At 43.5% G+C, this 14,543-nt stretch overlaps 1 protein-coding gene across 1 annotated transcript in view; it reads right to left on the reverse strand.

Annotated features, from left to right (window-relative positions):
* Positions 1-599: 599 nt before the first annotated feature.
* LOC108087852 (BMP-binding endothelial regulator protein) overlaps positions 600-14,543 on the reverse strand; it is a 37,250-nt gene continuing 23,306 nt past the window's right edge. Inside the window, exons 2-7 of the mRNA XM_043208331.1 lie at positions 12,943-13,242; positions 10,041-10,129; positions 4,984-5,077; positions 4,670-4,852; positions 3,719-3,931; positions 600-3,216 (exon numbers count right to left, since the gene is read on the reverse strand). Of these exons, the coding sequence (XP_043064266.1) occupies positions 1,700-3,216; positions 3,719-3,931; positions 4,670-4,852; positions 4,984-5,077; positions 10,041-10,129; positions 12,943-13,123 (2,277 nt within the window). The 5' untranslated portion in view covers positions 13,124-13,242 and the 3' untranslated portion in view covers positions 600-1,699. The remainder of the gene's footprint in view (positions 3,217-3,718; positions 3,932-4,669; positions 4,853-4,983; positions 5,078-10,040; positions 10,130-12,942; positions 13,243-14,543) is intronic.

Consider the following 14,543-nt stretch of genomic DNA (forward strand, 5'->3'; position numbering starts at 1 on the left):
CTGCTTCCACTTCTTCCACTCTTCCACTGGCAAATGGCTAATGGCCATGCCCCGTAATTCGACGCCAGCCAGACTGAGTTTCGCTCCCCGATAGCGAAGCTCCAATCTCACTGGACTCTGGAGTCTGGACTGGAGTGGCCCTTGGCCGTTGGCACTCGCTCTGCACTCCACTTCCTTCCGCGGCCATGGAATCCGATTCGGAGCCATCGGAGTGCGAGCTGCCTGCCACATGCCACCCCAGACGCAGTGTCGTCGCGGAGAGTTGGAGTTCGTGCCTCTGAAACTGATGCCACACACGAGCAGAGAACAATAAACACAACTTGGCCGGGGATCCTCCACTTGAGAGCAGCGCGGAGGAAGCCAAGAGTCAGCAGTTGAAGTTCCCACAGGCAATTCGATTCCCTCTTTGCGAGCTGGTCAACTGCCATCGCTTTTAATGGCTTAAAGATTGGTTTCCCCCACGGCAACGGGAAATTTTCCTTCAAATTTAACTGCATTTGATAGAGTTTTCTTTAAATTAGTTGATCGAACTCAAATCATTCTATTAATTTCCATTATTTCTAATGACCCTTTTTTCCATAGCAAACACACAAGTTAAATTGTTTTTTTTCATATATTTCAATTTGATTTTATCCACTTGCATTTGTGGCATTACTTTTTGTTTTGTTTTTGTTCTTTTCTTCATCTTTTGGGATATTCAAATGTGTCGTAAATTTACAGATCCAGCCATACAAGTAGTATAGTATATGAAGAAGTTATTATAGTACATTACATTTAACTTTAAACTGTAAACTTGATTAATTTGTAAAATTGAAAGATGGCAAAGAGTTGTCTCCCTTTTCCGCTGGTTAAGTGCATAAATAGTTGGCGATAGTTGTTGTTGTTGTATAAATATTAACACAGTTTGGGTAAAAGTTGGTTAAATCTGCGAGGGGCGCTCGCCCCGATTTGAGATAAGCGGAATTTCGAGTTGGTTAAGTAGGTTTTTGTTTTGTTTTGGGGATTGAGTTGAGTTCGGGATCTGGGGCTCGTTCAAGTTTTCAACTAAGCAAAAATACTGTTGTGCAATTCTCATAGTAGTTGGGTAGGTCCTTCTCCTCGTCCCTTCCTAGAGCTTAAATTTTAAGCAAACATTATCAAGTACTTTAGCTAGGACTGCGTTATGTTCTAAGTACACTTAGCTAAAGCTTAGCTTATGTTTAGTTTTAGTTATAGTTATAGTTATAGTTATAGTTTAGGTTTTAGATCAGTTTAGTTCAGCGCAGCGACGAAACACACATACAGGAATACAAATACAAATCAGGCACACAAACAGCACAGGCTCTCCGAATAAAACTCCACTTACTAAAGCTAAAATAAATAAAACTTAGGCTACACGAGAAATGGCGACAGGATGAGTTCTTGTTCGATGCTGTGTGTGTGTGTGTTTGTGTGTGTGGGTGCTACATATAGTTCGGTGTGTTTATGTGTGTGTGTGTATATATATCTGCCTACTCCGGAGGACTTTCAGCTTAATACTGTGGCCTGGCTGTCATGGGAGCGAATTCAACTAGGTTTCCCGCACGGTTCTCTCGGCTTTTTGGGGCCGCCAAAAGTATGCTATCTTTTTTTTAAGGCCCCTTCCCTGCGAGAGTATCTGTGTGGATGGGCGTGCTCATGTATGGGTGTGTGTGTGTAGTAACTAAATGGGTAACTAAAGTTAAACGGTTAAGTAACTTAATGGAGGGGGCGGCGGCGTGCGATCCGGCGCACGTGGATAGAGGAAACTGCTGGGCACGTGCTTCAGGATGAACTCCCTGTCCAGCTGGTCCTTGTCCAGTCGATGGTGGCCCTGCTTGTCCAGCTGGTTGTGCCCCGCACTCTGCCGATGCCGCCCCTTTTGGCCCTGTTTGCTCTGCTGCTGGTGCTGCTGCTGCTGCTGCAGTCGCAGCAGATGGTTCTTCTGCCGGCGACCCTTGAACCGATGGAAGCTGGGATCCCCGTAGAACTGGTTGCCCTTGAAGCTCGACAGCGTGGCATTCCGTCGCCAGCCGGCCGGACAATTGGTGGCCGTTCTCCAGTCCGGCAGGGGGACTCCCAATCTCCGGCACTCGTGGGCGTAGGCAGCGAAGCTATCGCAGTGGCAGTCGCCGGAGGGACACTCGCACACGTCCATCCGGCAGGCCACCTTGTAGTTCTCCGGATTCAGGCGCTCGTGGCAATCGCCGAAGAGCGAGGGAACGCTCAACGGATGGCAGTAGAAGTTCGACTTGCGCTTGTCGCAGGTGGGCGTGGCCGCCAGGCTTTCACGCTTGCGGGAACAGGACTTCGGGCCACCAACCTTCCAGGAGTTGGCGAAGTGCCAGACCTCGTCGTCCCCATGGGTGCGTCCATCCTTGCCGGTCAGATCGTCCCGCGAACTGCCATTGAAGTTGCCACACAGGCCGCACAGTCTTTGCTTGAATTTCGCGGGCACCGAAACCTGCAGGAAGCCAGCTCCATTCCACTCGAGGGTCAAACCCATCTCGGATCTCAGCATCACGGCTCCTCCGTCTGGCAATCTCTCGATTGTGATGTTCTGGCCACCAGCCATGCCGAAATAGGGCAACGTAACCCTCGTTCCATTCACCTTGACCCTCATCCGCTGGCCGAGATTAACTTTCAAGTTTCGCAGACTCAAGGTTACGGTTTTTGCCCAACTGGCGTGTCGCGTGTTTCGACCCTCGTTCGTCAGTCGAATGTGGAAGGTCTTTCCCTGGCAATCGGAGGCCAGGAGGTACTTGCAACTGCCCTGGAAGCTGAAGAACTTCCCGTCGAAGGTGCGGAAGTGGGGATCCCCGAAAACGGTGCAAGTTCCGGCGGTTTCCACGCATCGCTGGCAACATTCTCCTGGCGGCTGCTTCAGTTCCTCATTCGCCCGGCACTTGACCGCCGGACAGCGCATCTGGGCACAGCGGATGGTGCCCCCGTTGCAGCGGCAGCTGCGACATGGACCCATGTCCCAGGTCTCGTTGTTCTGGTAGATCACCCCATCCAAGCTGCACTCGCTCCGCACTTCGGCGACGGCGCAGCGTGGACAGCAGCCATCCGGCTCCTGGAACTCCGGAGAGCACTCCAGGATCGGACAGGTGGGTCGTTGGCACACGGAGGTTCCGTTCAGGCAGGTGCAGTTGGTGCACCTGTCCGGCATAAACTGCGTCTTCTCGGGGTAAACACTTTTGTTGAAGAGGCATTTGCCTGTGGAAAGAAAATTTGAAGTACAAAATTGTTAAATACAGAAAGTTTACAAGTAATATTGGTTGCATTCTTAAATAATTTTAAGGTATATTGATTTAATAACGTTTGAATAGATATAAATTAATATAATACAATTTGAAAAAAAGTTTTGCCTCTAGGAATACCTATGATTTAAAGGCAAAAATATATAAATAGTATTTCCTATTTTATCATTTTATATCAATTTGCCTTTTATAATATTCTCTGCTTTAAAACACGAGCAAGAGCTTAATTTGCAATCACATATTGCTATATTTAAATGCAGCACGAATTTAAAATAAAATTTGTCTAGCTACGTATACATCAAGTAAATTTATGGACCATGCTGTTTTATTAGGCTAACAATTTATGATTATATCTAGAATTTACAAATCTTTTTATGTTCAACGTGTGGTTTAGTCTCCCGAGTTGATAGACATTTTTTGGGAAAATAATAAGTAAAGTGGATAATTAAATAACTCACCTGGAACGGGCAGAAAGCTGTGATTCTGGGGACATCGTGGACAGCACTCGTCGGGACGCTTTATCTGCTTGGACATGGGACAGGGGAGCACGGGGCAGGTCTTCTTGGAGCAGGTCAACTGGTTCCCCCGGCACTGGCACACCAGACAGCGATCGTCGATGGAGGCGTCCACCTCCTGGCCCTCGGCCACCGTCTGTCCGTTGATCTTGCAGCCTGAAAGACAGGCCATCCCATCGGATATTAGAACATCAGACATTAGACATCAGACACTTATGATTTAGTTGGGGTTTTGATTTGCTTGGCCGCGGGCCAAGAAATTTTCCACAAGGCGAAACGGGTTTCCAAGCGGCATTTACCGCATTTGCATAGGCAACGTCATAGGAGGGCCCCCCCAATAAGATTTTCGTGTATTTGTTTTTGTTTGCTCAGCCGCAGATCGCAATGCGAATATGCGGGGCGACATTGTCGCCTTAATAGACAATTTAAAGCCCATAAATAAGCAGAGCCAACAATAACAGCAGGCAGCGTCGCGTTGAACCGATCAAAACAGATCGCAGCAGATCACCAAAGATTTGATCGCAGATGGGGCGAATATCGGAATGCCCCATGAATAAATCATTTTGGTAATAGAGACATAAACTTGCTGGCACTATCTGCGCTGATCTACTTTGCGTTGGGCAATGATTGAGGCTGTTTTTTATATGCCTGTAATAATTATGAATTTCGAAACGTGCGTTTTAACATATTTTATGCTGAATTCGTAATACCCGTTCGGTTAGAGCAGCCGTACCGCTTTTGTTTTTGTTGTTTTTGTTGATTGTCCATCTGGTTGGGCTCTCTATTGTCTAACGATTATGAGGCATTAGTGGGATCTTTGGCTAATTTTAGTGAGTGATGCTACCGGGGACTGGGGACTGGTCTGGATTTAATCGGAGGGGCTAATAGACTCACCCTGACAGGTGGGACAGCATTCGCCGGGGCGCGGCTTCTGCAGCTGGTTGTCATCGCACTGCGAATAGCACTTCTGGATTGTTTCGGTGACCACGGTGGCCACGCACTTGTACGTCTTACAAGGATCCTCGGGGTCACTCCACTCCGAACCACTTTCATAGGACATGCCACGAAAACTGCAACCTGAAAGGAAAAGTATATAGAAAGGTTTCTTTAGATAAGAGTTTCAACTTAATATTCATTGAAATATCTGCACATTAAGTCTTTAAACTGTATTCTACTTTTATTTAAAATATATATTTTATTTAACTCACCTTTGCACCTACGACAACACGTGCCGTTCGACTTATCCAGAATATAGCAATCGTTGACGGGCGGACAGGTATCGCGGCAATTCACGAATCCGTTCTGAAAAAAAAATTAAAACGAAAAGCGACACAATAAATTAGTCTTATGGCTGAGATTATTCTGCTGCCCCATGTGGCGTATGCGCAATTTGCACAAATGCGCTAAGCCATGTGAAAGATGGCTGTCACCGAGCAGCTGAGCCGATGATTGGTGTGTGCACTCGACAGATATATATTCCCACTTCCCTTCTCCATAAAAAACACCTCCACCTGATTCACTGACCAGCAATTGCTTTCGAAATCGCCATTGCTCAATGAAGCTCTGCACTCTGACCTTCAAAGTAATTTACTTTGGGCGCGGCGATTGGTTCGACTTTGGGGTTAGCTACACAGAAAAATATATCCCAATTATGCTTGCAGATTAGGTATAGTAAATCGTATTTTAAAGTCACTAATTTTTTATTGTTACTAATGCATTCGTAATTGAACATTGTCTTTAAGTCTTTTATTGCAAACTTGGAGGTAAATAATGAGCTGGGATTATGCAAAGTCGTCTAATTTATGCTGCAGTAAATTATCCTTAAGAGCGAAATCCCCGTCGCTGCGATTGTAACTCGTTAGTTGATCCCTCGGCTGATTGCCTGCCCACAGGTAAGCAGCGCCAAATCGGCCCAGATATATCGTACATATACTTACTCGTATATATGTACGTACGCTGGTATCTATGCATCTGGATTTTCTAGCCGCGGCTGTTTGGCTGTTAACGACATGCTGACAGCTGCAGCGGGGTGCATTGCAATTGATGTCGATCATAAGTCAAACTGTTGCAACTTGGCCGGCTTGTGCAATTGCCAATGGCTTTGGCTTTGGCTTTAAGTTTAACTTTAACCCTTGAGTGCTGCGGCTATGGAGCAGTGCCAGCTGTTCGCTGGCAGTGACAGGTTAAAGCCAGATCCAGCCAGGCCGTAAGGTAATAATAGAGCTCGGCTCGGCTAGAGTCGGAGCCGCAGTCGCAGTCGCAGTCGCGGAGCCCCGACACTAATTGTAAATGTATCTATAAATCTAGATAGATGTCGACCAAAAACAGGCAAAATATTTCACTAATTTGTATGCAGTTGGCTGCGAAACAATGTTGGTGAGTATCTGTGTGTGTATAATTTAGTGCAAGCAAACCAGATTGGATCTCAATTTGGATGGGGCCGCAACGTGCAAAATTTGCAATTGTTATGAAAATGAAAATCTCGAGAGTCGCAGTCACCGCGACTCTGGCTGCGAGATGTTTATCATCGTATTAGTTTTAATGGCAGTTGTTAGTTGGAATTTTAATGGCACTTTAGTGCGGCATTGTCGTAACTCCCCCCCAGCCTCCCATTTCTACACGAAAAACAAATTATCCCAAGTTAAGGTTCAGTTGATATTGTTCTACAAAAAACTTATTAAACTGATAGTTATCTTTTCATAGGGTTTCATTAATGAAGCAAAACACGTGTTTTAGCCAATCTCTTTAATATTATTTTTCTAATGCAAGACTTAAATTACATTTTAAGGAATAAAAATTATCTAATATTTTAAACTTTTGCCTCTTTTTGGGTTCTGTGCACATTTTGAAATGCAGCAAGCTGACAGATTGAGTATCAGTCTAATCACTCGTCGTATCTCACGGATCAAAGTTCACATGCTCTCGAAATCCGGCCAGAGCTGCGAGCCGGTGGTATCGGCCAACTCGCATCCAGCTGTTTATGCTTTGGAATTCTTTCTTTCTAATCGGGAACCGGTATGGAAAAAATGCCAAGCCAACATGAAAGTTGAGGCATTTTTTCTGCGAGAGATTGCCAAAGCCAGAGCCAAAGGCGCCACGATGGCAACCCGAGCTGCTAAGTAGCATTGTACGATGGAGATTGGATGGAGGATGTAGTTGTTGTTGCCGAGCTTCTTGCCCAGCGGCAATTCACAACAACAAGTTGGTTACTCCGGGCTTAAATGTATGCATGTGTGTGTTAGTGTGTGTGTGTGTGCCACAGTGGCAGAACCACATTTGCAAACGGCCTCTAACGACCTTGCGTTTGACAAAACATGATCGGTTTTAACACCGTCTCCGTCTGAGCCTCTCTTTTCGCTCGTTGTTGGTTGTTGGTGTGTTGGCCATCTCGGAGTTAAGTTGGCCAGGTTGGAGTCTGCCGCTCTAGACACGGAGTGAATATGGTAATGACTGTCTTGTGGTTTTATGGTCATGTGTATTTTGTCACTTGTGGGCTAAGACGGCTCAAATCGGAATCGGAATTGGATTTGGAATTGGACTTCAAATCAGCATCGGGTTTAGAACGGATTGCCCAAGAATTTTCAGGAAAGGAGTTGGCAGACCTGTTTGAAATATTTTGGCCAAATCTGGTTTGCCCGTGCTCTAGAATTCCATATTCGCAAAAGTGAATTTATTTCGCTAAAGTTATGCACACTAAAGCAGCTCTAATGATTCAAATTTACTGATTTGCCCCTGGCGATCGTAAATCCTTCATTAATATTAATACAGAAGTAAAGGAAAAAATGCTAAACCCACTTCAATATTATACATTTTTTCATTAATATTAATTCAAAGACGGTACCTAGTTAATATTTATCAATCAATGACAGAATCCTCTAATCACATGTTTACCCATTTCCAGAGGAAAAATTTAATTTGCAAATATGTACACTCATAAAAGTCCTGTCTGTCTGCTTGGATGAGGAAATCCCCACGAAAACCGTTTAAATCATAAGCCATTAAGTGCGAAATTCAGCGGATTCAGCATAATATTCGCATAAAAGCCAAAATTTGTTGCCATTTTCAGGGGTGAGAGTACTGTTTTCCTTGATAGTCCTTGACGATTTGGAACTAACCAACGAATGTGAGTGTAAGTCGGTTCTATATATTCATTTATTTTGAACAATAAACGCCAGTCGTAAAGATTCGACTTGAATGGGTGGGAATAATGCGGGAGTTAAAGTACGGGAGCCCAGTAAGCGGGCATTATTTATCGGTTTTATGTGTTTAAGCCGCGATTACAGCTTAACGCTTTGCACGCTTCAATGGGGAGCGTTTTGATTTGGTGCCTTAAGAGCAAAGCTAAGAGAAATCGCATCGGACTCGGGTTAAATTCGATTTCATGAACTTTTAATGAGTCGAGCGGCGAATCCACAGCGCGTGCGACAGAGATGCACAATAATGTCGCACCGGAAAGGGACGGAGATAGTGATGGCGCCTTCCCAGTAAGGTGGCGCCAGTATCGTATTTTGTTCAGCTCCCCCCGCTGATTTTGCTGCTGCTTTTTAATTTCGGTTACGCCCACTTGACGACGACGACAGCAGCAGCAGCAGCAGCAACCGCAGCAACAATGGAAATAATAATAACAACGAAGCGGGGCGAAGCTCAGCTCAGCCGCAGGCGAAAAAAGATTCAACGATCGATCGATCGGTTGGATCGGCTTGAATCGCTTCGATTGCTTCAATCGTTGGATCGCTCCGATCGATCCGATCGCCCGACCGATCGCTCGGCGCCAGCTTGAACGCTTGCCGGTCAAATTGGAGCAGCGGCGTTTAGCAGCGCTTAGTGCTAAATTAGCAACAGGCTCACGACAGCCCCACAGTGAAAATTACTTCTTAAACTTGGGTGTTGCCACTGAAACACATTTACCAATTTACATAAATGCTTATAATAAGATTTATAGATTTAAAGTCTAGATGTTTCTTTTTTGGCATCAAAAATAAATATGAAAAAACCTTTACCATTTATAAAATCTAACGTTTCAGTATCTCACTGAGTTATTGTATATTTTTAATTTGTAAATTAATTCGTATGAGAAAGCCCTTAAAAAAGGTAAAATAGAACTCGTTAAATATTTTTTTTTCCGTGTCCTGACAACCCTGCCTCCACCCCAATCCACCTGTGCCCTGTTCTACCTCTCTCTTTCTATCGATCAGCCAGATGAGCACGCGCTCGCTTAATGACGACACGAAGTCGCCGTTTGAGCCGCGCCAGAAAGGGAAAGAGACTGCCGGACGGGGTGAGCGAGTGAAAGAGAGAGGGTCTGTCGCTGGGAAGCTGGCGACGAAAAATCACATCGGCGGCGCCAAGTGTTTGTCAAACGATCGAGTGCCGAGATCGATCCACCGACCCAGCCAACACCGAACCGAATACCCTTGCCAATACCGCGGTACCCGTGATACCCGTCCCACACGGCGGATGACGGTGCGAAACCCGTTTGACGACCTTGGATCATAAAAAATTCACCCAACGGGGACGACTATAAGGGGAAGGGAGACAGCGAGTTGGCGAGAGGAAGAGGCGAAGCGAAGCCAAACAAATGCAAACAAACTCAAACATTCCGACAGATTCCGGCAATATTTTTTAGCCGCTTTAAATTCTTTTTTTCGGTACACAGGAAAGAAAATGTGCAAAGGTGCAAAGTCTTTTTCCAAATAATTAAAAGAAAATAAGAGTAGTAGTAAAACTACTTTTATTACTATAGGAGTATAGCATTAAATAGTGAGAGTAGGGGAACATTTGTATATCGCTTACACTTCGGAAATACAATATTTTTCCAAATGAAATAAATTTTTTCTCTGTAAGGTTAACGGTGCACAAATGTTCGAGTGTGCAAGTGTCGGCTCGTTGAAATATTCGAGGCATTTTCGGTATTTTTCATTTTGGCAGGCGGCTAAGGATGTAGCTGCAAAGACATGAGTCTGAATGTCCTGCTGGCTGGACACTGGCGTCGCCCCATGCTGAGAATGAGATAGATAGAGAGAGAGAAAGGGAGACAGATGGAAGCAAAACGGAAAAGGACGGAACAAGTACAAGAGATTTATTTCAGCAAGCATGTTTATGTTATTTCATTTTGTTTCATTTCGCTTTAAGTGACTTTTATCGAGGCCAAAAAGCAGCTCAAAAGTTTGGCAAGGATCCGTGGAGCCATAAAAAAGTCGAGAGGAGGTCGGGGTTATCCGGGATAAATGGGAAACTAAAGTGGCAACACTTGTATTCAACTCACCTGGCATTCGCACTTGAAGCAAGTGAAAATCTTGGGTTGATTCTTCAGCTGCACTTCTTCTCCCTCATTCGAGCAGGATTGACGTACGCCTAAAAGAAAAATATTGGAGTGCAGATTAGTGATATGCCCATCTGATGTCAGCAGTTAATCCCCACTGGGACCCCTCCCACTGCATTTCCTGCCTCTGACGTTGACTCTTGATGTAATAATACCAAACAAACACAAACAAAAAGACGATTCATTGCATGTACCAACGCCGGAAATTGCCCACCGACTGAGATCTTATCCGAGCACGTGACCCAAAATGGACTCTTCCCTACCCTCCGATGATCTTCTTCTGCAGGTCAATGAGATTAGGCCACTGGATTTATGTTCATGAGTGTTTACTTTACACGGAAAAAAATGAAATCATATCCTAAAGACCTTTATAAAATCTATGTTCTTGCATTTGTTTTTGTTTGTGTATTGCAAGCCAATTATTTAGAATTTCTCCTTATACCTTTGTATTTTACACCAATGAATTTATAAATAAATACAAAATATCAAAGTACATATTTCATATTTGCAATAATAATTATTATTTGTTTCTGTGCAAGCACTCTTCTTCTCCGATTTGTTGTTAAAGTTGTTTTCTTTGTTTGGTTTCTACCTTTTCCTTTGCCGGTGCTCTGCTGGCGTCTCTGTCGGCGTCGCTGCTGGCGCTTAAGTCAAAAGTAGCCAACCGTTGCATGTTAAACATGTTCCCGAACAACAAAAACAACAGCAGCAACTGCAGCAATAACAACAATGGGGCAACAGAGCAAAAGGTAAACGGAAACGGAGAGGGAGATACAGGTATAGCGGGAGTGAGAGAGAGTGGGAGAGACACGACCCCAGGCTGAGCCGGCTCTTCTTCTTCCCGAATAGCGAGGACCACCTGCAATGTGCTGATCAACACACAGGCACTCGCTCCGTCCCTCTCACTATCACCCGCCGGTTCGCGGGAAATAAAGACGCCGGCGCTACACAGAAAAAAACTTTAGTTCACAAAGTATTCAATATTCTTTCGTTCTTTATGCAATTTGGACTTATGTAGTACTACCACTCATATTTAAAAACTTTATTAGCGATTGGCGATTGTTCTAAGCATTTTTTTAAATTATAGATTGCAGGTCAATATTATAAAAAAAGAGAAATATGGATACACTTAAATACTTCTCTCTGTACGAAGTTCTTAAAAAAACGATTGGTGGGGAGTTCTGATCCATTCGAGCTACCTTCTTGTTCTCTGCTTGTTCTTCTTCTGATCTCTGTGGGCGGCTTTAGGACTTTGTTTTATTCTGCATTATTATCGTGGTCCCTCCTACTTGATCACTGCCCTATCCCCTCAAGAAAGAAGATGTGTAATTTGGTCGCTTGTTTGTTTGTGGTTTGCTTTGTTCTTTGATGCTGGACTTAAGATGATTGTTGATTTTGGACCACTATTTCCTGTTATTCGAATGTGTCCTGCTGTTTTCCCGCTCCTTCCCATGTACCACACCAAATCAATGGAATTTTCCCCTCTTCCGAATCAAAAACAAATATCTTGTTCGCCGCTGGGGACTTTCTACATTCCTTTCTCTTTTTGACTAGAACAGTTAATGAACTTGGTTCAAGTAACCCGATATCGACATTGCAATATATCTAATTTATGCGATTTTTATTTTCATTTAACACACTCGAAAACCCATAAAAAGCCCACTCAAAGTGTTTTTTAGAGGAGCCCAGACTGAAAACAGCAAAAATAAAGTGGAGCCAGCGCTTGAATATGCTCACTCAGTAGCTAATCCCGCCGGACCCTCCAGCCCCTCGATTAAAGCCCCCCTCCCTCCACTGTTGGCGTTGGCGACGCTCGCCGATTAATCACAGTCGCAGATTAAGCGCCAGCCAATTGACTGGAAAGGGGATTAAGAGGGGGCAGTGGAGATATCGGCGGGAGGTGAGGGGTTAAGAGGAGCGCCTGACGATGGCACGTGTTTGAGCGGTATTTACGGGCGTACTTCTAAGAACAGAGCGGGTTTCAATCAAAAGCCAACAAAAAATATTAAAATCAATATCAATTTATATTGTAAAAATACGGAAAAAAGAAACGATAATTTTTCTAATATTTACCAACAATCAAAAATTATTGTCATCAAACTAAAAATTCAAATATTGGCACATTAGCTAATTTAATTTTTATTACAGAAATAATAGAATCAAAAAACCAAAATTGAACTTGACCTCTTTTGGCTTATTTTTTATTTTTTATTTGGCCTTGCTTATTAAAAATAGTTTTTCATATTTCTCAGTTATTTATTTCAAATTAATAGAAATAACGGCCAGTGAAAGGTCGAATAAGTCGACTGTGACTCAGTTCATATAATCACAAAAAAATTCCGTAGAAAAGCGGTCGATATAACTATGTATTTAACCCAGCTTTATAGCCGATCGCATTGGCAGTCAAAGCTGTTATAAGCTCGTAAAAATCAGCTATATTCCATGATTCATAGTCATAAGCTGTAGTAAGTCCGGCAAGCCTTTTTAATGTACACATCTGGGCGACTTTTTTGAATATTTTCCCAACCCGGGAAGAATGTGGATCTTCATCAAGGTTAGTTGAAAGTTTAACGAGCGGATTTGGAGAGAAATTTATGGCCAAAGAAGTGATAAAACAATTATCTAATTTGAAATGGTCCTCAAAAGATCGTAAAAATATTATTTACGAGCTAATTAAGTTTCTTCTTGGAAAGGTTCTTTCTTTAAAGAATAAAAATACTATCACTTAATTTATAAAGAATCTATAGATCACTTAATTAATTAAGAAATGAAAACTGTACAGTGAAATCATAAAAATTCAAACTATTTAAACAAATTTTGTCTAATCTATTGAATGGTAACTTACCGGAAAGACTGTCGCCCACTCCGGCGACAACTGTCTGGATTTGGAGCACGGCCAGCAGGATAACGGTGAGGATTAGGACCTCGGTCCTTGGGCAAAATCCGTGGTGATGCCGTCTTGGCGTCGCTGATTCCTTGGGCTGCTGCGCAGAAGATTTCCACTGGCCACTTGATTGGCAACACATTTTCACAATCGCTCGATGTTCGCCGAAATCTCTATTAGTTTTTCCTCTGCACAATTCTCGTTAAATGCTTTGCTTTCCGTATGTTTTTTTTTTGTGGTTGCGGCTCGCGTGAATTATGACTGGAAAGAAATTTGTGTTTTGGTGGAGAAAGATCACGATCAAGCCGGTTAGTTTAAAAATAACAGCGCAGCGGGCGAAAATAGATTTGTTTGGATATTCTGCAGGTGTCTCGTACCAATTTGTACCTACAACTTTGTTGTTCAAATTAAATTTAGAACCGATTTGTCAGCGTGTCAGTGTCTGTGTGTGCCCGTGCAACAACTGTTGTTATTATTATTTTTTTTTTTTTTTTGGAGAGAGACGGTCCGTGCACTTGCCGCCCAGGGTGAAATTTTGGGCAGTAAATCATACCGTTTTCGGGTTTTACGACTCCTGCCCGGAACCCAAAAACGAGATGAGGCTGTAGATAGAGGCGCTGTCCGAATTCTGCGAATCATCAGCACAGCCCTCGCCACGCCCCCTTTGGGAGGTGTTAAGACAACCTGGACATTATTAGTTTTGCGATTTATGGGTGCGTACGCAGAGCCATATCCGTGTGTGTATCTATGTGTGTCTAAGCATTTGGTGGTGGTGGTTCAGGTAACAACAGATACGAGCCTTATGTGTGGTGGCTCTTTGTTCGCCTGGCGGATCATAAAAATGTTAATGATCTTTGACGGGCTGGCGCCAGCCAGGGAATATTGTAATGCTTGTTTGAGTTATAATTAATTTCGATGGCGCATAATATTTTATTATTTGTCTTGAACTGGCACACCACAGACAACACACGAACAACTTCAGCACTACGATTTTCGCCAAAGATTTGTTGTCGTTCAGCGTCTCTGTTTGGTTGTTTTCTACCTTTTTTATACCCTTGCAGAGCAAAGGGTATTATAATTTCAGTCAGAAGTTTGCAACGCAGTGAAGGAGACACCTCAGACCCCATAAAGTATATATATTCTTGATCAGCATCACCATCTGAATCGAAATATGTATGTACGTCTGTCCGTCTGTCCGTCTGTCCGTCTGTCCGTCTGTCCGTTTCCGCGCAAACTAGTCTCTCAGTTTTAAAGCTATCGTGCTGAAACTTTCCCAAAAGTTGTGTAGTTGTTGCACGCAGTATATAAGTCGGAACGAGCCGGGTCGGCCGACTATATCGGATAGCTCCCATACAAGAGGTCAAAAAAATAAAGGATAAAAAATTATTACGCCGTTGTTTTTGATCAGATCGACTTGAATTCTTCAAGATGGCGTTTTCTAACGGTTATTGAATTTCGGATTAAATTTTATCAAAATCGGATAGCCCTATGATATAGCTGCCATAGGAAAGATCAAAAATATATATAGAAATAATGGCAAAATAATCATAACGTTGTTGTTT

This window comes from Drosophila ficusphila, unplaced genomic scaffold, assembly GCF_018152265.1.
Source record: "Drosophila ficusphila isolate 14025-0441.05 unplaced genomic scaffold, ASM1815226v1 contig_414, whole genome shotgun sequence".
Lineage (NCBI taxonomy): Eukaryota > Metazoa > Arthropoda > Insecta > Diptera > Drosophilidae > Drosophila > Drosophila ficusphila.